We start from the raw sequence: 22431 nt of genomic DNA, 5'->3' as shown, positions 1-22431 counted from the left end.
TCATTCAACTACACGTTCAAAAACGCTGATTCATTCATTCAAAGAGACGTAATGAAACACGCTGTTGAAATCATTTTAACTTTGAGCGCCACTTTAGGAGACTCAGCTGACCAGCTATGCGTCGATGCTAACACAGAGATTTCGCTTTCCTTGGACATGACAACCTATTTTCACAAATATATATGACTCTGCCTGGAGGACAGACGCAAGCGCAGTCGAGCTCTCTCTCATTCACTGTCTTCTTAGGCTTGTTAAGTGCAAATCTACGGAGCCTCTGTACAAATCAGCATGGTACACATTATGTTATCATTACTAACTTGTTTAATATTCAGTCCACATGCATGAAGTGTAAAACGAGAAGGGCATAACCTTACGAAAAAAATAAAACACGCAAAAATCGCGGTTGCTGCGGTTCTTGCATTCCTCTGCGGTTTGCTTGTCAATAGCGCGGTATTGCGATATTGCGGTTATCGCGACAGCCCTAGTCAGGCGCCGACCGATCAAGCGATCCCGGGGGGGCTACCGACGCGCGGAGGGTGGCGTTTGATAGGGCTCCTCGAGCTGAAGGGATCCCCCGAATTTGGTGGAGATCCGCCGGCGTGTTTGCGAGAAAGTGACACCAGCTAACACTTTCACTTCAGTAAGGAGGTCTTTTGTTCAGGCAGCAGCATTCAAGCATGGTCTTATTCGACCGTAAGTGCCCTGCGAAGTGGACTTGACATGAAATTCCGCCATGATTCCAGTTCCAAGGGAACGTACACTAGGGATGGGCGATATGGGCTTAAAAATATATCACAATATTTCTGGTATTTATTACGATAACGATATCAATGACGATAATTCAGGGAATCCTGTTTCTTTTAAGAAAAGTATTATCTTTCCTAGGTTTACCCAAAATAGGGTAAGCATTAATGAGTTCACACATAATGTAAAGTGTTTTAATTCATACTGGAAGCCGGAGGGCGATCTTGCACAGAAACTCCACATATCCATAGCAGAAGAAATACTACTGACGATGCGCCAGGAAGGTATCCAGTTATCGCTGAATAAAACGCACAACGGAGGTAGAGACATTTTAACAGATGAAACTTGAGGAAAATAAACCTACGACTGCACAAAACATATGGTTTATCTGTGTTCTTCAGTCTTGGGTATTTTTATAAGGAAAGTATATTTATAATGCAATGTTAATCGACATGGCCTTTATCACTGTATATAATACTATCATTCTGTAATATGAAACCATGTCTGATCACAAAAAGAAGTATTTCAAACACTCGACTATGTTATTAAGTTAATTAGATAGACAGACACAAACTGTGTTGAATAACATTATCTCTTACTGGTTAAGACAAATCCTGTCTGCTTCCCAAACAAATTAATTTTCAAAAACAACTTATTAATATGTATGACTTACTTAATATGTGCATAAAAAGATCTCACTGGAAGGGGAATGATCATGCACTTTGGTGTTTGTGCCTTGATTCCTTTCATTGATTCATATAAGTCTATAGCTTTCAGGGAACCCTTCACATGTTTTTGACTGACTCGGTCTTAAATGTTTCCTATCAGCACAACAAGGACAGCTTAGTCAGCGGAGCCTTTTCCAGTAGACTGCATTGCAATAAAACATGGATAAAAAGGATCCCAGACTTTTTAAAACGTCATCCCAGGTCCTTCTCAGCTCTAGAACTGGGAACTCACACATGGTTTTATGATGTGGCTTCACCTTTAGGTCTCTCTTCAAAGGGTCTCAGTAAAGGCTGGAGTCCAGTAATGAACTTCTGATGTGGGTCAAAAAAACCTCTAATGACTTTGCAGGATACAGATAACTAAACGCAAAAAGACTAAACAAATGCTGACAGTCAAAGTTTCACATTCAGTTTCCAGACTTTCTTTAAATTTCTCTATTTGAATGGTTCAGAGATAAGGCAGAACTTTTAGGCCTAAAAATCTGTGGCTGAGTTTGTGAGCTACTTAGTACAAGCACCAATGGAGTGCATAAGAGAAAAGAAGCTCCAAGCCCACATTAATATTCATTGGAAGTTGCTGAGGAAGAAAAGGGGTCCACAAAAGAGTTTGCACAAACAGCTCCTAAAGATCCGCTTGGTCCTGTGGTGACAAACTGCCACCAGACCAGAGTAACAAAACTAGAGCAAGAAAATTCGTAAAACTGTCCAGAACAACACTCAATTTCCAATTTTCCTGTACTTTTTAGGATTGTATTTGTAAGATAAGTCATTTGTTTAAACTAACATTAAAGGGATAGTTCACCTAAAAATGAAAATTTGATGTTTATCTGCTTACCCCCAGGGCATCCAAGATGTAGGTGACTTTGTTTCTTCAGCAGAACACAAACTAAGATTTTGAACTCAAACTGTTGCAGCCTATCAATCAGTCTTATAATGTAAGTGGATGGGAATCACGGCTTTGGGAATCATAAAACATACACAAAACAAATCTAAATTAAAACCCTGCGGCTCGTGACGATACAGTGATGTGTAAAGACACGAAACGATCAGTCTGTGCAAGAAACTGAACAGTATTTATATAGTTTTTTACCTCTGATCCACCATACACCCAAATCCACCTATCAGGATTTTGCATATTGCTACATACAACTGTTTTTCTGTAGCTCAAGGCCCGTTTAAATAACTTATTCACTTGACAGATACACCGCAGGGTCATCTGAGGGGACGAACAGATTGAAATCCTTTGTTTCCAAACTGTAACTCCCATAAGGCTCTAACGTAAATGTGCACAAAAGCAACGGCGCGTACTAAACTGCTGTGAGCGCAAATGCGGCAGTTACATAATAAAGCCACGAGTCGATGTTCCGTTCTCCACGGCGGAGCCGCGCTACACAAATATCACGTTCAAAGACGGATGCTTCAATCTCAAATCAAACTCACCAACTGGTCCTGGACTCGGCAGGGATTTCGCCAGCGTCCTCCAAGCACTAGAGAGGAAAAGCAAAAGAAAAAAAGAGCGGGAGGTGTGCGGTGGACGCATTCTCACAGTGGCATCGTCAGATCCTCTTTAAGTAGCAGTTCATCCATGTTTCGTTGCGGGATGGCACAAGACTGACTGCTCCAAAGTGCGGTTGCCCACTCCCTTCCCAAGTACTGCTCCGCTTTTTTCAGTACTGTTGTCCCAGATGGGAGGGGGAGATTTTGGAGTGCAGCGATTCCATGCGCCCTCTGTCGTGTGTCATGCAACTTCGTTTCAATAATTTGAGCGTTCTATCCATCCGTAAATGAAAATTTGCTGAAAATGTATTCACCCTCAGGCTATCCATGATGTAGATGAGTTTGTTTCTTCATCAGAACAGACTTGGAGAAATGTAGCATTACATCACTTGCTCACCAATAGATCCTCTGCAGTGAATGGGTGCCGTCAGAATGAGAGTCCAAACAGCTGATAAAAACATCACACTAATCCACACAAATCCAGTCCAGCAGTTAATGCCTTGTGAAGTGAAAAGTGGCATGTTTGTAAGAAACAAATCCATCATTAAGGCTGTTGCATTTTAACTTGAAAACATTGCTTCTGGACAAAATATGAATCCATAATACATAACAACGCTTCCTCCAGTGAAAAAGTCCATACCCTGTTATCCTCTCACATCAGAATCCGCAAACATATTTGTTTAGAACTGTTTAGGATGGTTTTCATTTGTAAACAGTGCTTGATTTGAGCACATTTCTCCTAAATCAGGAGAGACAACTTTTTCACTTAAGAAAGCAATATTATGGATAGAGGACTGGTATTTCAGCCGGAAGCAATGGTTTACAGTTAAAATGCCTCGGATTTGTTTATTACAAACATGCAGCTTTTGGCTTCACAAGATGTTTATTGATGGGCTGAAGTCATGTGGATTACTTATGGATTATTGCAATGTTTTTATCAGTCGTATGGACGGCACTCATTCACTGCAGAAGATCCACTGATGAGCAAGTGATGTAATACATTTCTACATTTTTCTAAAGATGCTAAATTTCTCCAAATCTGTTCCAATCAAGAAACGAACTCATTTACATAATTGATTTGATTTTCAGCACCTTACTAACCTTCTAGTTAACTACTCCTTTAAGGCTATATTTTTATTATTTTTATTTGGTAATAAATGAAGCTTTACACACATAAATAAACAGCATGTTTGAGAAATATGATTAAAATGACTCACACAAGGCAAAGACTGGAGACAAGTAAGGCTTTAGCTAAATGTAAACTACTGAGTGCACTTCTGAGTCACACACCACAGTTTTATGATAACACGTTATGTGATTCAATCTTATCCATACAGTGTTCACAGTTTTTGCCTCACTACTAGTCATGAAAATGTACTCTCATCCTTAAACTGTGCTCACAAACAAATGTTTTATATACACACCAAAGCATTGTGATTACACACTTCAGTGCAGACAAGACATTTTAATGACTGACAACAACAATGAAAAACAGCAGAAATTAAATGACTTACAATGAGTGAAACATATGCATAATACATTTTGGTGGAAATTGTTCATAAGTTAGATTAAATGAATGTGACAGTTTAAATAAAAATGAATAAGGCTCAGTGTTCATAGTCTGTTCTACAGCTCAATGATCTGATTATGACTGATAATCAAAATGCATCATCACTCATCTGAAATACTTCAAATGTTACTAATAAGGGCAGTGGGTTGGAGACAATGCTAATTTATCTACATTTCTTTAACATAAATTTAAATGCAAGCCATGAGTATCAGTGTACCTTTTATTAGAATGATTGTTGAAGGATCATGTGACACCGAAGACTGGAGTAATGATGCTGAAAAGTCACAATATTATTAATCACAATATTAATCACATTATCATAATTTTTCAACTAAATGTAGCTTTGGTGAGAATAAGAGACTTCATTCAAATGATCCCAAAATGCTGGCTCTATAACCATAGTACATATTTAATGCAATTACAGAAAAACAGACTACAATTAGCAAACAAACTTAAAAAACAAACAAACAAAACCCTCAAGATTTGTGATGTCTCATCAAGATGTCTCGTTAGGTTCTCCACTCAGTTGCTGCATGTCATCGCCATCATCGTCACATGGAGGACGGTTACGCTTGAAAAAACCCACCTTAAACATACAGTGTTGTTTGTTAAACTTAATGGAGATTTATGTGGTTCGCATACATATATCTGTTTTACAGTGATGTGCTTTGTTTGTTGCTGGCCAGGAGCCCTGTATGGGACAAAGCACCCTCTGCTGTACCTTCCAGAAGATGGTGCTCAGTGCAGCCAGTAGAAGCAGTCCAGCGATGATTGACACTACTATCCACCACACAGGTACCTCCTCTTGTCCATCTGGGCGTCTCCATACTATATTTGTATGTGTCTAAATAGATTTACAATGAGTTTTAATGAGGAGTAGCTTATGTTTTATGATACAAACCAAAGAACTAATGTCTCACCTCTGCTTTTCCTCTGGGCAGCACATCTGGCTTGATTTTTGAGGGCACATCTGCCACCTCATAGTGAGCCGTGGAGTGAAGAACGAAATTTACGTATGGTCTCTAGGTGGCAAATGGAGATAGAAACAGCGAGAGAAAGAGCTATGAATATCAGATGATTTCATCAAATGTGCCTGTTTGATCTTTAAAGTTTTGCCCACCTTTAAGAAGGTTTGTACCCACAGTCTGCTCATCACTCTCACTATGGCCCTCTCATCTCTCTGCAGTCCCGCAGCCTCACACTCAAACCGAAGACACTGCTCACCACTAGAGCAGTTCTGCACAGTGAGAGATATAACAATATGTAACATGAAAGATGGAGGCATTTGCACAATTTATGTGCTTAAACTGTAGAATTATCAACATTTCTATGAATCAACAGCTACTGGTAACAAGAGGGACCAATCTGTGATATCACCTTCTACTGGCAAAGAAGAATCACACAAAACAAAACAAAACAAAACAAAACTTTTTTTATTGTTGCAAATTGCTATTGTTTTGAACTTTCTATTCATCAAAGTATTCTGAAAAAAGATGATTAGAGTTTCTACAAAAATATTAAGCAGCACAACTGTTTTCAACATTGATAAAAATAAGACATAAGACATAATAAGTTACTTGTGAACCAAATCATCGTATTGGAATAATTTCTGAAGGATCGTGTGACAAAGAAGACTGGAGTAATGGCTGCTTAAAATTCAGCTTTGCGTCACAGAAATAAAATACATTTTAAAATATATCAAAATAGAGAATAGATATTTCAAAGTGCAATAATATTTCATAATATTACTGTTTTTGCTGTGTTTTTGATCAAATAAATGGTGAGCATTAGAAACTTTCAACAACAATAAAAAATCTTAATTATTCCAAACCGTACCACATGGACAGTATTTTGCCACTGCTGTTCATATTCTGCTTTCTGTGACAGGTCACGTTTGTTGAAATGATGAACATGGGTGCTGGAGGGCTCCAACTTTACTAACTGTGGACCAAGATAAATAGGAAAGGTAGCAGTTATAGCCATTGAATAAACGGTATTATACTTACAAAAATATATCATGATTTTTTTTGTACATGGCACCATAGTTATACCACAGTATCTTGGAGTGATATGTAAATCCCAATAATTATGATTATAGTAATCATTCAGTATCATAATCAGTATCAATATAGCATGTATTAAAATAAATGGTAACACTGTACTATATGGTACCACCTCAGTAAACTGTTGTTAGGGTAAATCCAGTGTTTACAGACATTGGTGTGCTTTTTTTAATAGTATAAAGTGTGTTAAGATTATATTTTCTGACAAATGACTTGTTCAGAGAGTTTAATTTAGAAATGATGGTCAGTAGGGGGCACTCTCACCCCACGTGGGTCGATGTTGGAGTAGTCTGTCTGACAGGAGATGAGCTCTTCAGAGGCATTTGCAAACACATACAGCAGATAGGACTCATTTTGTGAAACAGGAAACTCCAGTGTAAGCTTTACGTTGACTGGACTGGGGCCCATGTTCCTTAGCTGAGACAGGAGAGTAAAAACGTATGCACAAGTATCGCGAAACCACTTAAGTGAAGGTGTTAACTGTAATCCTAGACTGAGCATATTACCTCATATACATGCTCTACGAGTTGGCCTACTTCATCCAAGTCTTTTGGGAAATCCTTCGGCTCCCATTTAGCAATAGGCAGGACACAGTCAACCGGAGAAGAGACTCTGTAACAGTGTTAATTTAGTGTCATCAATATACAGTTACAGATTTTGTTAGTATTTTGAATGAGCCTTTTTAAAAATATTTTCTGTTTTCATTTTCATGTAAAAAAAGTGTTAGTAATTTTATTGTGCAGTTTTTGTGTGTAGGTTTTGTCATTTTTATTAGTTTATTTTTATGTGTATGTAGTTTTTAAGGTTTGGTGTTTAGTTTTATTTATTTATTAAATTATTTAGTACTTCATCATAAAAATAACAAAAATGAGAATGTTGCTTTGATTCTACTTTTTAGCAAACACATCATCTTCTCCCTTCAATTTCAGTTTCAGTGCTTTTTTTGTAATGGGGGAAACAAAATGATATGAGAAAATGGCAGCAGCACTAACCCACGCATCTCCAGGGAAGCTACAGCATTAACTTCAACCTGCAATTGGACCAGGTTACTGTCTGGGTTCTGGCTGTTCTTACTGAAAACAATAAGAGAGATCAATCAGATGAAACAGAAGATAATGATTGTTGTTATCATGCGCAAAATGTACCAGAACAGTTTAGCGTTTTTTTATGGAGCAGACAAGCTAGCAAAACAGACATGATTTTGTTCTGTTTTGTTAACAGCACAGATGGTTTGTGTATATGAATGTTCACACCTTCGTATTTGCATTTGGAATGTGATGTGGTTCTCCACCTGTTCCAGACCACCCATGCTGAAGTAAAGACCTGCTTTCAGCTGAATGAGAGAAAACAACCGAGAGCAAAATGTTCTATAACAGGCTGAACATGAATGGTCACCCAAGGTGGGTTATTATGTTGATCATGTCACCCTGACCTGATGTCCAGCCTCCATGGGGTTTCCCAGATCACAAACCACAATGACTGAGCCGTTCTCCTTTTTCTGACCGCACACCAAGTGAGTGAAGTCCTGCACAACACATTTTACACCTTAATGTGACTCAACCCAGCAATAATGCTACTATTCACATGAACATAAAAGACGTGTGATGACAGAAAGGGGGCAGTCAGATGTCATTTGTTAGGCTTGCTCTAGTTGTCTGGCCAATGGAAGTTTCATAAAGCTGTTGTCTGTTTGAAGATCTTGCTTTCATGAGGACTATATACACACAGCTGTAAAAGTTCAGACAGACGTCTGAAAAAAGTGTTGTTATTTTTAACTACAATTTTTTTTAACTATTAAAAATATTAAAAAGTTATTGATTGAAAGGAAATAAAGCTGTACTTTATATACAGTATATATATACACACACACACACATATTTAATAATAATATAAATAAATAATATAAATATTAGACTAAAAACCTCAACATTATGTACACACACACACACACAGAAAGACAGATAGATAGATAGAAAAACACAAAAGCACATAGAATTACTAAAACTTAAACTAAAATTAATCATAAATAAATAAATAATTATTTCTATACAAAATAACTCTCAGACTGAATAAACTGACCTTAAAGGTGTAGTCACATTTACTGTTGTTCAGCAACTTTTCATAATTTTAATTTCAATAGGAATCCATGCAAATTGGAATTTTGCTTGAAAGCGAAAGATTTCCCCATGCAGATTTTGCTCTGGGTTCAAGTTTGTCGTGTTGACCAACATGGTTTAAAAGTGACTTCTATTTGAGCTGTGCTTCATGTATTGCTACACTTGACAATGGACATTTCTGCCCACAAAATTATGCCAAAATTTCACTAATGTGACAACACCTTAAGGCACACAACTAAACATTGTTGCTTTTTTGTAAGCAAACTGATATAAATTTCTCAGAGTACAACAGTAACGGTCTGTTCACACAACAGCATGATTGGAATTGATGTTCTGTAACTTGTGATCCTGTCTGCAACAAACAGGAAGTGACTAAACCCTCACCTCCTGGTTGCTCACAACACCCTGATAATGCGTGTGTGCCGGCGGGCTGATATATAGCTCAGTCTCATACGCTCCCTCTCCTTGATTCTCAGCCTCGATAATCAGCAGCGCTGGATTCTCATCTCCGATCAGGATTGGTTGTGTTGACCTGTTTTTGACAAATGTTTACTTGTCTGTAACAGGTTTATAACTATAAATGTAACAAGATAACAAAGGAACTTACGCTACTGCCTTCAACTTCAGGTCTGGTATACAGATGTTATCTGGACCACAGTTTAGTATTATCCGTGTCTAGATAAAACAAAAGCTTTCAACAGGTTCATATAAATGTGTACGTTTCACTGCAATGACAAAAACAATATATTCCAGCCTTCACCTGTCCAACGGCGACACTTTGTCCATGCAGCACTGCATCTTGCGAGTCAGTCAGGCTATAGTTCACTGAGATGAAGATTGGACTCAGCTTGTCCTTAAACTCAGGCTAAAAAGGAATAGAATGAGACAAAAGATTACCCACTGAAAAAACTGCAACAACTTGCATTTTAAATGACAAGAAAGGATAAGTGAGAGAATTTGATTACAGCAAGAAAGTCACATGAATGACCTGTTGTGCAGTTGGGAGCACAAAAGCATTTCGGTTTGTACTTAGCGCTAACTAGATCTAATTTATGAGTGTATATAGTCGTTGTACTCTCAACAGCACTCAAAACATTCAGTGTTCTGCAACGTGAAGGTCACAGGACTCATGCTTCTCATCCACAGGTCTCAGTTCCTGCACATCAATATTTTGAAAAATAGTTGAAGAGGATGAAACATACCAGTAGGTAGGCCGTGAAGTTCCTGCAGACATCTGCTGAGTTTCTCTCCACTGAGAGCTGGAAGTAAGTGTACGGCTGGTTGGAGTCCAGTAGGAGGGTTCGTCTGGCCATGCTCTGCTTCATCCTGTCCAGCTGAAGCTCTGCGTTTAGCACTAGAAAAAAATATGTTGCAAACAGTTAAAAAAACCTGCAAATCTTTGATGACACCTTTAATGCACCCCAAAATTTTTATTTTAAGACCCTTTATATGCACAATAAGCTGAATTTAAAACTCACATTCTTAAATTCCAATGCTTTATTTTTAATTGTTGGTTTATTTAAATTAGATCTATCCATCTATCTATCTATCTATCTATCTATCTATCTATCTATCTATCTATCTATCTATCTATCTATCTATCTATCATGACAACTCTCTGAAGTTTTTAGCATGGTAATGGATATGACAACGCAGATCTATACAGGTGGAGCTGAGGAAGGTGCAGGGTTTCAGGAACTCTGAATGCGCACTGACAAATTCTCTAGTAAATGCTCTAGTGTAACCATCCATTCAAATATAAAGCAGCAAGCACTTTAGCTGCGTGTGCAACATGAACCAATTTAGAACCAACATGAACCGCCAGACTGCTCAATAGTTTTTTCCCCCAGGCTGTGAGAGCCCTGAACTCAAATCACCCCGCCCTCCTCTGAAACCCCATACAAAACCCCTACCTCCTGAAACATGGACCGTCTTATCTCCCACAACACCCATCCCCCCCCCCTTTTCACACACACTTATTTGTGTACATAATCCCACAAAAGACTCCGTAATATGTGTGTTTACATGCTCATGCACTACAAATCATCTTGCACTGTTCCCCAGCCAGCTGCTTGACTTACGATGTTTCTCTTTGCACATATACAGTATTATGTGAAGCATCCGTATAGTCTGTATTTTTTTAATTTATGTATAGGTAAACATTTATATATATAGTATATTTATAGTCAAAATCAGTCAGTAGGCTAGTTGTGTATAGGTTTTACTGTTTTACTTCATTGTTGTATGCCTGTATTTATGTAGAACCGTGGTCCTGTGAGGACTGTATGTCCCCCACATGTAGCAGAATGACAATAAAGCTCAACTTGACTTGACTTGACTTTAGCTTGTGCCAAGGAGTTTAACGCTGTAAATATCATGAGTTTGCATTGAAGACCCATCAGCCTGCGCCATCTAGAGTTTCATGACAGAACTTGGCATATACACTCTTAAAAATAAAGGTGCTTCACGATGCCATAGAAGAACCTTTTTGTCTAAATGGTTCCATAAAGCACCTTTAACATCTGAAGAACCTTTCTGCTTCTTTGTGGTGAAAGAAGGTTCTTCAGATTATAAAAAGGTAAGAAAGAGATGATTCTTTAAAGAACCTTTGACTGAATGGTTCTTTGTGGAACCAAAATGGTTCCTCTATGGCATTGCTTGAAGAACCTTTTGAAGCACCTTAATTTTTAAGAGTGTACAGTATATATATATATATATATATATATATATATATATATATATATATATATATATATATATATATATGCTTGCTTCAGGACACTTGCATTATTAGGGATGCTTATTACCACTATTAATAATTTCATATGGATCACATACCAATCTCCTCAGGAATCCTGTGGCCAGAAACACTAATGCATGCCATAATTATAAAGCTAAGGAAAAGAGAAAACAAGTGCTTATTATAAACATTTTATAGATGTACTGCAACTATGTGGGTTGGAATTCAAAGCATGCAGAAAATATGGATTACATCACTGATCAATGAAGGTCCTTGATGCATTGTGATTGTGCATTAGTCCTATAAAAAGATGTGGGTGCAATCAATAGCTTACTGTACCATTGCTGACCCGAACTCTGCTAATCCTTGAGAAGCTTTTCATGGCTGACTAATCAAGCATGAATGTCAGCCACTTGAATCATGATGACATGAAGCTGTCTCTTGAACTAAGTTCAGATACATTACCAAGTAATGAAGGTGTTGCTCTGGTGGAGTTGACAGAATTTGTCTTCGGGATTCAAAAGATCAGGGAAGAATGAGACTCGAGCCTGTGTCCTCACTACAGCCTGTGCCCTGATAAAGTCAAACACATTATTGATCCAACATGCAGAATCACTTCAGTTGTTCTCAACTGGTGGGTCACGACCCACAGCAGGGAAAAACTGCAAAATTTTGCTGTTATTATCAAAGGCTGTGTGTACCATCAAACTCTATGGCATTTTTTTTAACCAATGGAGTATTGTGGAATTTGGCATTATTATTATTTTTTTAAGAAGTGTATAGGTGACCCTGGACCACAAAACCAGTCTTAAGTCGCTGGGGTATATTTGTAGCAATAGCCAACAATACATCGTATGGGTCAAAATTACAGATTTTTCTTTTATGCCCAAAATCTTTTGGATATTAAGTAAAGATCATGTTCCATGAAGATATTTTGTAAATTTCCTACTGTAAATATATCAAAACTTAATTTTTGATTAGTAATATGCATTGCTAAGGACGTCATTTGGACAATTTTAAATGTGATTTTCTCAATATTTAGATTTAGATTGTTTTGCACCCTCAGATTCCAGATTTTCAAATAGTTGTATCTCGACCAAAGATTGTCCTATCCTAACAAACCATACATACATGGAAATCTTATTTATTAAGCTTAGCTCAATTTTAAAAAATTGACCCTTATGACTTTTTTTTTGTGGTCCAGGGTTACATATATAGACTTTATACAAGTGTGCATATGATTTTATGGTGCATTTGGTATGGTATATGGCACATATGGATATTTTTATGGTAATATTAATGAATGAATTAATCAATACATATTATTATTAAATAAATACATAATTAGTTGTATTTTTATGAATATATTAATTATTGTTCATGTTTTATTTATTTTATTAATTAATTATACTTTATTTTATCTTTATAAGAGAATTCACAGTTTGACTTTTTTCCCCCCTTCATATGATACAGTAATTTTGGTACTGTGTTGGGTCACCACTTGATGTCCAATGCAAAATCCAGGTCCTGAATTAAAAACCAGTTGAGAACCTCTGGTTTAGACCAATATAATGAAAATTATGAAGTGTATATGACCATATGATTACAATAAAGCATTTAGGTTTTTTTGCAGTAATTTGGATTATTTTAAACTGGTACCTGTATGCTGCCACTTTGCTCGCACCCCAAGCACCAATAATGAGATCTAAAAGGGGAAAACCAAAGAATATTATATGCCTTGAAATCCAGAATGGCTCTACCAACGAAATCAAAGTGAGTAAAAAAGGGATTGAGGTACATGACAGTCATGTTCAGGGACGCGGGAAGTAGGGGTGCTGAGGGGGCTGCAGCACCCCCTGTTTTCACATGGTTGCAAATGCAATGCCAAGTTTGTTCATTTAAATTGATTCAGTTTAGCATTATAATAATTTATTTGTAATGATCTCTGAAATGTAAATTGTAAGTGGGCTATAATAAACCCATGTTTATATTTATAAACATGATTAATTTTACTTGTGATGTTTTCTATATGGGATGATTAGCCTAATGTCATGTTAAACTAGAGGAAAGGAAGTGTGGGGACTACTTTGTCTGGCAGAAGTGACCTAAGAGATCAGCCACCACAGGCAGAGAGTGAGATAAAGAGCGCCAAGAGTCCCTCTCAAGAGCTTGAGGTGCTGTGTGTCAAAAAGCATTGCCATGTCCACACTGGACCCCAGTGTCAGAGCCCTTTTCCATTTATATCTGTACTAAGAGGGCTGTGGCACTGACTAAAGCATTCCTGTCTCATGGTGACTCTCTCGTGCCGCCCAGACAGCCCTTCGCTCCTCCCAAGGGATTGTGGGAAAAGGCTCTTAGTGGAGATTGTTCACAACAGACATTCAAACTTTGAGGACAATTTCTAAAGCTTAGGTTGGCTCTACCATTCGGTTATTTGTGGGTTTTGTACTCTAAGCATGACTCATAGGTGGCTTTATAGGGTTGTTGGGAAGGTTATGATGTATTTTGATGCAGTGACCCAGCTGAGGTTTACTGGTCAGATTTTAATGGAAGGTAATGGGAGGAGCACAGTGGTCCCAGGGTTCTGGTGAAAAGAGCTAGCATTTGCTGACATTGGTTGGAGACAAAATGAAAAAATTTAACAAAATAAATCATTTGAGTTTTCAATTTAAAGGGATAGTTCACCCCAAAAATTAAATCTCATTTCACCCTCCAAATGTCCAATGGAGATCCATACAATAAAAGTTTCACCATACTTTTATTATGGCTTTATGTATTTTATGTATCTCATTGTATTGTTGATTTTTCCTCTTTTCAGTTCTAGAGAAGAAATAAAGCATGACTGCTTTCCAGTATTTTTAAGTAATATATCACATACCTGGATATCCATTATCATCAATATCTGTCGCTCCTCTCATGCTGAAACCAAACATCGGAGGATCTTTGAGGGTCTTAAACGGGCTCTCAATGACCTGAACATACTGGTTGGTCAAGCCATCACTCTGACCCAGGTAAATAAACACTTGACCTCCTTCACCAGAGCCAGGTGCCCCAACAGCCACATCTGAGGATAAAGGAATAATAAATGAAAATAATAAAATATAAAAATAATAAATAATAATAAAAAATTATATAGTTTGTTCAGCCAGTAAAGTAAAGAAGAGTATATGTATTTAGCATGAGAATGCATTTTCTTTCATAGTAAAATATTGGTAAAATGGTGTTATTATACACTATTCAAACTTTTGATATTAGTATGAGTTTATTTATTTTTGAAATTAATACTTTTGTTCACCAAAAGGGACTGTAAAGACAATAAAAAAAAATAAATGTAAATATGTCTTTACAGTTTTATAATAAAAAATGTATCACAATTTCTACAAAAATATTAGGCTGCATGACTGATTTCAACACTGATAATAATCAGCAATGTTTCTTGAGCAGCAAATCAGCATATTAGAATGATTTCTGAAGGATCACGTGACACTGAAGACTGGAGTAATGATGCTGAAAATTCAGCTTTGATCACAGGAATACATTCCATTTTACAATATATTCAAATATAGAAAACATACACTTTAAAATGTAATAATACTTCACAATATTACTGTTTTTGATTTATTTTTAATTGAATAAATACAGACATGGTGAGCCTTTTTTGTTCAAATATTTGAACAGTAAAGTAGTTATTACATAATATTTGGATAGTATCTAAAAACGTATGCTTACTTTTCCATCCCATGATATCTAAGACATTGTCATTATACTTTTATGATAACGAACATAATTTATTTATTTATTTTTTGTACAGTTTAATCTCTTTTAAACCTTAGGATAAGCACTAGAACTCCACATGAATCTGAGTTATATTGTGACAGCCGAAGAACGCCTGACCCATTTAGGTCAAATCACTTTCAGATGCTGCTTTCATAACTGAGAAAAATGAACTCCAGCTGTTTTTAAGAGACAAGATTCATTTGCTTGTAACTAGAAAAAAATTAAGATTCTGGTGCTGAATGTAATTTTGTATAAGAGCAACCGCAATGTCTAATGCAAAAGACTTTACATCCTGTAAAGATCAATGTTTGGGTCTACTGCCTGATTTTTCTTCAGATTTGTCTTGTGTCTTCATTAAAAGCATTTGGTTGTTCATTTTGTTCTTGTACTTATACACAGATGGGTTGTGCTCAAAAGTATCTATGAAAATATTAAACTGCATGCTATTTTCACTGCAAATCCTTCTCTGTAAAGTCAGATAAGTCCTTACCATTAAAGCCATCATGGTCGATGTCTCCCAAAGGGGCTATAGCACTGCCAAAACGCCCATAGGCATATATCCCTGTCAGGATCTGGTTGGGTCTAGAGGAGAAGGAGAAGCCCTGTCTTTGCAGGTAAACATAGACTTGTCCCACTTCTCGAAATTTCTGAGTGGATAACTGCTCCATAAAAAGAGGTGCTCCAATCAGGATGTCGTCACACCTGATGACCACAGAGAGGAGACAATTCATCTCATAAAAACATTTAATCAATTCTCATGAACAACCAGAAAGAGAAACTGGTCTCTGCAGGAATGATTTACCCATCTCTGTTGATGTCTGTTACTGCCACAGAATGTCCAAAATAAGATGCTATCTACAGAAAAACAGACAAAAAGTATCATTACTGCATTTAAAAAAAAAAAAGTACCATTCAAATAATTTGGATCGGTAGGATTTTTTCATGTTTCTGAAGACTCTTATGCTCACAACGTCTGCAATTATTTGATCAAAAATATGGTAAAACCGTAATATTATGAAAAAAGTATTACCGTATTGGCCCGAATATAAGACGACCCTGATTATAAGACGACCCCGCTTTTTCCAGATGTACCGTTTGGAAAAAGGCTTTTTAAAAACCAAATCTTATTTTTTTTCTCCGTAAAACACATTTTGTCTTCAATTATTTTCATATTGCATATTTTTCCTATTTTAATTTTTGTTTTGAAAGTATGGTAAAAACTGGTAAAATGTACTAACAATCACATTTAAAAAATATACACTTTTTGATATACCATTAAATAAATAAAAAACAGGCAGCCCATCTGAATTAGAACATTTAGACTATCCATCTAATAGTAGCCTACCAAAATCTTATTAACAGTAGAAGTTAAATCTTACTGTAGTCTTCAAATCTGGGTACTGACTTACGTTTTAAAATCACAAAGAGAGTTTGGTCCCATCAGGCTAACGTGACAGTCACGACTCATGCAGCTGTAAGCTTTTCTTTTTCTTTTGATTTTACTCGCGATCTTCACATTACGTATTTCACGGCACACTCGTTTTATGCGTATTTGGCGCCACCTATTGTTGTGGGTGTATTATTGACAAGTTAAAGTCTAGACCCTGAATATAAGACCACCACGTTTTTTCAGATGTATTTCCAAGAAAAGAACATCGTCTTATATTCGGGTCAATACGGTACTATTCAAAATAACTGTTTTCTATTATAATACGTTTTAAAATGTAATTTATTCCTGTGATGCAAAGCTGAATTTTCAGCAGTCATTAATCCAGTCGTTAGTGTCACATGATACTTCAAAAATCATCTTATATGACGATTTGGTTCTCAAGAACATTTCTTATTATTATGAAACAGTTGTGCTGCATGTGGAAACCGTAATACATAATCAGTATATATATATATTTCAGGATTCTTTGATGAATAGAAAGTTCAAAAGAACAACATTTGTTTGAAACTTTTTAACAACTTGTGAACACTCTAATGTGTACTAGCTGAAGAAAATTATATATATATATAATTTTATTCAGCTATATTATATATTATATATAATTTTATTCAGCTATATTATATATATATATAAATCCAGTATCTCAAAATATTAGAATATTTCCTAAGATTAATAAAAAAAAAAGGATTTGCAAAACAGAAAAGTTCAAGTTTGGACTAGTATTTTTGTATTATTCAAAATGGTATGTCTGATTTATTATGGCTGATTGTGATTTGGTATTGGTAATTACTGAGGGTAGGATTTAATAAGCCTAGGGCTTCTACCTACCCTTTTTTTTATTTCGAACAGGTTGAATATATGTAAAAAATAAAAATAATAATAATAATTTATATTTGTTGATTTTTGTTTTTTTTTGTTTTTGTTTTTGTTTATTGGTATTTATTTGTATCTTTATTATGTTTTTTTCCTTTTGTATTTTTAATAGTTCAAAATAAAAATACAAAAGGAAAAAAACATAATAAATATATAAATAAATACCAATAAACAAAAACTAAAAAAATAAAATCAACAAATATAAATTATTATTATTATTTTTTATTTATTTTACATATATTCAACCTGTTCGAAATATAAAAGGGTAGATAGAAGCCCTAGGCTTATTAAATCCTACCCTCAGTAATTACCAATACCAAATCACAATCAGCCATAATAAATCAGACATACCATTTTGAATAATACAAAAAAAAAAAAGTTCTTTAAAGTATGTTCATTTATGTGCTCAATACTTGGTCGGGGCTCCTTTAGCACAAACTCCAGCATCAGTGAGGTGTGGCATGTAAGCCATCAGCCTGTGGCACTATTGAGCCTTCAGCTTGTCTGTATTGTTGAATCCACTGTTTCTCATCTTTCTCTTGAAAATATCCTATAGATTCCATATGGGGTTCAGGTCAGGCATGTTGGCTTGCCAATCAAGCACTGTAATATCATGGTCAGCAAACCACTCGGAAGTGGTTTTGGGCAGGTGCTAAAGTCCTGCTGGAAAAGGAAATCAGCATCTCCATAAAGTTTGTCAGCAGATGGAAGCATAAAGTGCTCTAAAATCTTCCGGTAGATGGCCACATTGACTTTGGACGTGATAAAACACAATAGACCACTGACTTCGGAAACTTCACACTGGACTTCAAGCAGCTTGGATACTGTGCCTCTCCAGTCTTCCCCCAGACTCCAGACCTTGATTTCCAAATGAAATGCAAAATTTACTTTCATCTGAAAAGAGGACTTTGGACCACTGAGCAACAGTCCAGTTCTTTTTCTCCTTACCCCAGGTAAGATGCTTCTGACGTGGTTTCTGTTTCAGAAGTGGCTTGTTAGCCCTTTCCTGAAGATGTCTGAGCATGGTGACTCTTGATGCACTGACTCCAGCTTCAATCCACTCCTTGTGAAGTTCTCCCAAGTGTTTGAATTGGCTTTGCTTGACAGTATTCTCAAGCTTGTGATCATCCCTGTTGCTTGTGCACCTTTCCCTACCCAATTTCTTCCTTCCAGTCAACTTTGCATTTAATATGCTTTGATACAGCACTCTGTGAACAGCCACCCCTTTCAGTAATGACCTTCTGTGACTTTCTCTCTTTGTGGAGGGAGTCAATGATTGTCTTCTGGACCATTGCCAAGTCAGCAGTCTTCCCCATTATAGTAGTTTCAAAGAACAAGAGATACCCGGAATTTATACTGTAGGGATGGTCATTTAATGAAACTCATATTCTAATATTTTGAGATGGATATGGATGGATTGTGGATTTTTGACTTTCATGAGCTGAAAGCTCTAATCATCAAAAAAAAAAACAACAACTTTGAAATGTTTTACTTTACATATAATGAATCTAGAATATATAAAAGTTTCACTTTTTGAAATGTTACAAAAAATAACTTTTTCACAATATTCAAATTCTTTGAGATGCACCTCTATATAAAAAAAATCCCTGACCCCAAACTTTTAAACAGTACTGTAATAGCTTAACAATAATAGACTATTGAGAACAAATTAAACAGAATTTTAACATATCCAGTATTACAAATCAAATCAAATAACCTGGATGCCACTAATCGCCTTCATGATTTTCAGGGGCACAGTTGCTCCATTTATTATTTTAACCTAAAAACAAGCACAGTACAACAACAAATTACCCAGATCAAGTCCATAATCAATTGTGTAACTGTACAAGAGGATAATTGAAGTGCATAATCATCCATGTAACAGTGTAAGAGTGCTTACAGAGCCTGCGGTGTGCAAATCGTTTGGGACGCCAACAACATAATCTGCAATCATTGTCAAATAAAGGTGAGAAAACAGTGCAGATAAGAGCTGCAGATGAAATTCATGCTGCATTTTTTTAATTGAATGCATGAAAAAATTCAAATGGCGGGTTATTTATGCTTATCACCTGTGACGTTGTCTTTATTAAAATGCCCAAAAGCAACAGAGTATCCTATGATGCAGAACAATGACAAAACCTTACTTATTATATAGAAAAGAGATAACTTAGTCTCAGTTTCTAATGTCAGACATCACATCTTACCCAGATACAGGTCGTAGTCGTCAGGTCTTTGTGGAGTTTTGGTCTCACCGCTCACTGAGTGAATGGGAGAGAATGCACTGCCACTACTCATGATGTTAGCAAGAGATGCAGTGATGATCTGACCTGAAGTAAAGAGAAAAGATGCGTGACAGTGCCGCTGTAGTCACAGCAAACTTCACAAAGTCATATAAACCCCACTGAAAGTGCTCTGTCAATTCGCATTTAAAACAAAAAATCTTTTCAAATATTTGAATCACTGTAGTAAAATCAACCTGGCTCTAGACTAAAGGGAATATTCTTTGTAAAATCGCCTCCTCTACATGCTGTAGCTTTTCTAACATACTTTACCTTGAAAATAATAGCCTCCTGGTGCACCAAGTATCACTCTGCCATTCTGTCACAGCCATCGTTTTTAAATACAGGGAAAAAGAAGAGATGTTATACCATTTAATAAACATTTTTATGGTATCGTATGTACTGCATATAATGGCATTGTATGGGAAGGAATTCATTCATTCATTCGTTCAGACACCTCATACAGGTGTATGGATATGCAAATACATTCAAATAGCTATTCAGATTACTCCACTGTCATTAAAAGAGAAGCAAGGAACCTCTGTGATATCTGTGGTAAATCCAGCCTCACAGTAACGCCTGTCAGGATCTGCACATAGGGATTGGGCCATTATTGGTCAGAGTGCTTGAAACATTAGACACTGAAGAATAATCACAGAGTATGTATAATGCATATTTATAATGCATATTTATCAACAGAACTGTATTCATAGCGGCTATGTTACTGAATAGGACAGCAGTAAATGCAGCATCTTACAGCCACTGGCGTAAATCCCCTCTACATAAAGTTCCCTGCAGGGGGCGTAGTTTGCCACCTCTCCTGTTTGCATGTCCAAAAGCTTGCAGTTCCCAACAGGTGTATTCATGGCTTCCTCCTTTTCCATAAGCACGTTCCAGTGGAACATAGGAGCACAGGCCTGCCGAACAGGAAATACGTAATATATATCAACCAGAGGCATTTTATAAATTGAAAACTTTATTCTAAAAACCTATTGGAATTTCCATAGGCTTGTAAATGCTAATTCCTGGGTTTTAAGACTAGATACTAAATACATAATATATTATATAATGATACTAAATACATAATATATTAGGCCTATATAATGTTTCTATTGTGTTTTTAAACAACATTTTAGTATCCACAAAGCTACAAGTTAATCAAATCACGCTAATAAACAGACTCTTGTGAAAGTTAAATTGCAAATGTGAGGACCTTTTTCTTCAACGCGGAAGTAAGCCTTTGGGTGAGACTTCCAGTTCATTAGCCGCTATAGGTAAATAACGAGGAGAATAACAACGTGCAGTAAACGGTAAAACTCTTTGCACTACAAACCAGTGTGTTCATAATTAAGATAATACATTAAAATAATATGAGACACACCAACTTTCAATATCAAGCAGCAAAACGAACTGTTTTGTTCAGCTAAAAATAGCTGGACGGAGTGGACGCAGATGAGACCGGAAGCCAGACCCATAGAATTTACAAATGGCCGCGCCCATGTTTACGACAAGAAAAAGGTGGATAGAGACAGAGCGACACGCGTCATAATCGACAGCTTATAAAAACTTAGTTCTGGGTTGTTTAGCTCATTTGCTGTACACCTTGTCACATAGCAGCTTTTAGGCATTGTTCTGTTTTTTGTTATAAGTCAGAAATGACAATGAGGCAGCTTCCTGCAATAGAAAGTCAATGGAGAGCGTCGGATTGTTTTCCCCCCGGTGTGGGCGTGGCCTAAATGCGCTCTGTGTCTACAGAAACCATTCGCAACCATTTGTTATGGGACAGTATGTCTACAGTAAAAACATAAGTACTTCATTTATTTACCACTTTTCATCGTAGATTCAGTAATTAAAAAATGTTAGGCTGCTGTTTTGTTTAAAACAACTTAAAGTTGAAAGTGCTTAAAGTGGCAAAATACTAAAACAAACATGAAATGCTGACACAAATTCTATAAAACATCCCTGAATAATTAGCACACTACATAATCAGACTACTTATGGCAAATTTAGGCCCAATCCCAATTCTATTTTATACCCCTTCCCCTTCCCCTTCCCCTTCCCCTACCCCTCCGCCTACCCCATTCCCCTTGTCCCTTGAAACAGAGTATCAAGGGGTAGGGGTGAAAATATTCCCCTAAGAATTGGGACACCACTACTATGCCGTCACACGTCATCATACGTCGTCTAGCTCCTACAATACACACACTATTCTGGTGTGCTGGTGTGCATTAGAGCCTTTAATTACCGTTCTATATTAATGCTCTGCTTACTGACACACACACACACACATATATATAGTAGATCGCGCAGCTCACACATCCAGGAGAAAAGAAACTTGTCAACGCTGCCCCACGACTTTTATTAATAAGAGTTTAAATACTGAATCGCTACATTATATTTTTCAGCAACGAGAGGATAAAATCGCCGTTTTTTAAGTAAACTCACTCTTAAAAAGAGAAACGCACAGACGCACATACACACATCTTTCATCTCTCTCTCTCTCTCTCTCTCTCTCTCTCTCTCTTTGGCAATATTCGAGAAAAGGGTTGAGTGATTTCTAATTATTGGGGGGACTAGCCCCCCTCAATGTCTA

The 22431-nt window shown here is 36.6% G+C and overlaps 2 protein-coding genes and 1 long non-coding RNA gene across 4 annotated transcripts in view; 1 reads left to right on the top strand and 2 right to left on the bottom strand.

The window, feature by feature from the left end:
- fam171a2a (family with sequence similarity 171 member A2a) overlaps positions 1 to 3123 on the bottom strand; it is a 59151-nt gene extending 56028 nt beyond the window's left edge. For both annotated transcript variants that reach the window (XM_016279686.1, XM_016279687.1), the window contains exon 1: positions 2913 to 3123. In XM_016279686.1, the coding sequence (XP_016135172.1) occupies positions 2913 to 3012 (100 nt within the window). In that variant the 5' untranslated portion in view covers positions 3013 to 3123. The remainder of the gene's footprint in view (positions 1 to 2912) is intronic.
- A 1763-nt stretch (positions 3124 to 4886) lies between these two features.
- itga2b (integrin, alpha 2b) overlaps positions 4887 to 22431 on the bottom strand; it is a 19399-nt gene continuing 1854 nt past the window's right edge. The window contains exons 4-30 of the mRNA XM_016279685.1: positions 20596 to 20755; positions 20378 to 20427; positions 20112 to 20157; positions 19764 to 19886; positions 19629 to 19673; positions 19460 to 19503; positions 19277 to 19339; positions 16039 to 16091; positions 15727 to 15938; positions 14338 to 14523; positions 13119 to 13164; positions 11925 to 12032; positions 11558 to 11613; positions 9922 to 10073; positions 9480 to 9584; positions 9327 to 9394; positions 9104 to 9251; positions 8035 to 8127; positions 7856 to 7935; positions 7595 to 7675; positions 7109 to 7214; positions 6867 to 7019; positions 6376 to 6480; positions 5660 to 5776; positions 5460 to 5561; positions 5261 to 5383; positions 4887 to 5125 (exon numbers count right to left, since the gene is read on the bottom strand). Of these exons, the coding sequence (XP_016135171.1) occupies positions 5036 to 5125; positions 5261 to 5383; positions 5460 to 5561; positions 5660 to 5776; positions 6376 to 6480; positions 6867 to 7019; positions 7109 to 7214; positions 7595 to 7675; positions 7856 to 7935; positions 8035 to 8127; positions 9104 to 9251; positions 9327 to 9394; positions 9480 to 9584; positions 9922 to 10073; positions 11558 to 11613; positions 11925 to 12032; positions 13119 to 13164; positions 14338 to 14523; positions 15727 to 15938; positions 16039 to 16091; positions 19277 to 19339; positions 19460 to 19503; positions 19629 to 19673; positions 19764 to 19886; positions 20112 to 20157; positions 20378 to 20427; positions 20596 to 20755 (2715 nt within the window). The 3' untranslated portion in view covers positions 4887 to 5035. The remainder of the gene's footprint in view (positions 5126 to 5260; positions 5384 to 5459; positions 5562 to 5659; positions 5777 to 6375; positions 6481 to 6866; positions 7020 to 7108; positions 7215 to 7594; positions 7676 to 7855; positions 7936 to 8034; positions 8128 to 9103; positions 9252 to 9326; positions 9395 to 9479; positions 9585 to 9921; positions 10074 to 11557; positions 11614 to 11924; positions 12033 to 13118; positions 13165 to 14337; positions 14524 to 15726; positions 15939 to 16038; positions 16092 to 19276; positions 19340 to 19459; positions 19504 to 19628; positions 19674 to 19763; positions 19887 to 20111; positions 20158 to 20377; positions 20428 to 20595; positions 20756 to 22431) is intronic.
- LOC107590784 (uncharacterized) overlaps positions 10903 to 22431 on the top strand; it is a 17504-nt gene continuing 5975 nt past the window's right edge. Inside the window, exons 1-3 of the long non-coding RNA XR_001609820.1 lie at positions 10903 to 11002; positions 15212 to 15216; positions 17012 to 17017. This is a non-coding gene — a long non-coding RNA (uncharacterized lncRNA). The remainder of the gene's footprint in view (positions 11003 to 15211; positions 15217 to 17011; positions 17018 to 22431) is intronic.

Source organism: Sinocyclocheilus grahami, unplaced genomic scaffold (assembly GCF_001515645.1).
Source record: "Sinocyclocheilus grahami isolate Dianchi unplaced genomic scaffold, SAMN03320097.WGS_v1.1 scaffold133.1, whole genome shotgun sequence".
Lineage (NCBI taxonomy): Eukaryota > Metazoa > Chordata > Actinopteri > Cypriniformes > Cyprinidae > Sinocyclocheilus > Sinocyclocheilus grahami.
Note: the sequence above shows the minus strand (reverse complement) of the source record. Positions and strands in the feature narration are given on the sequence as shown.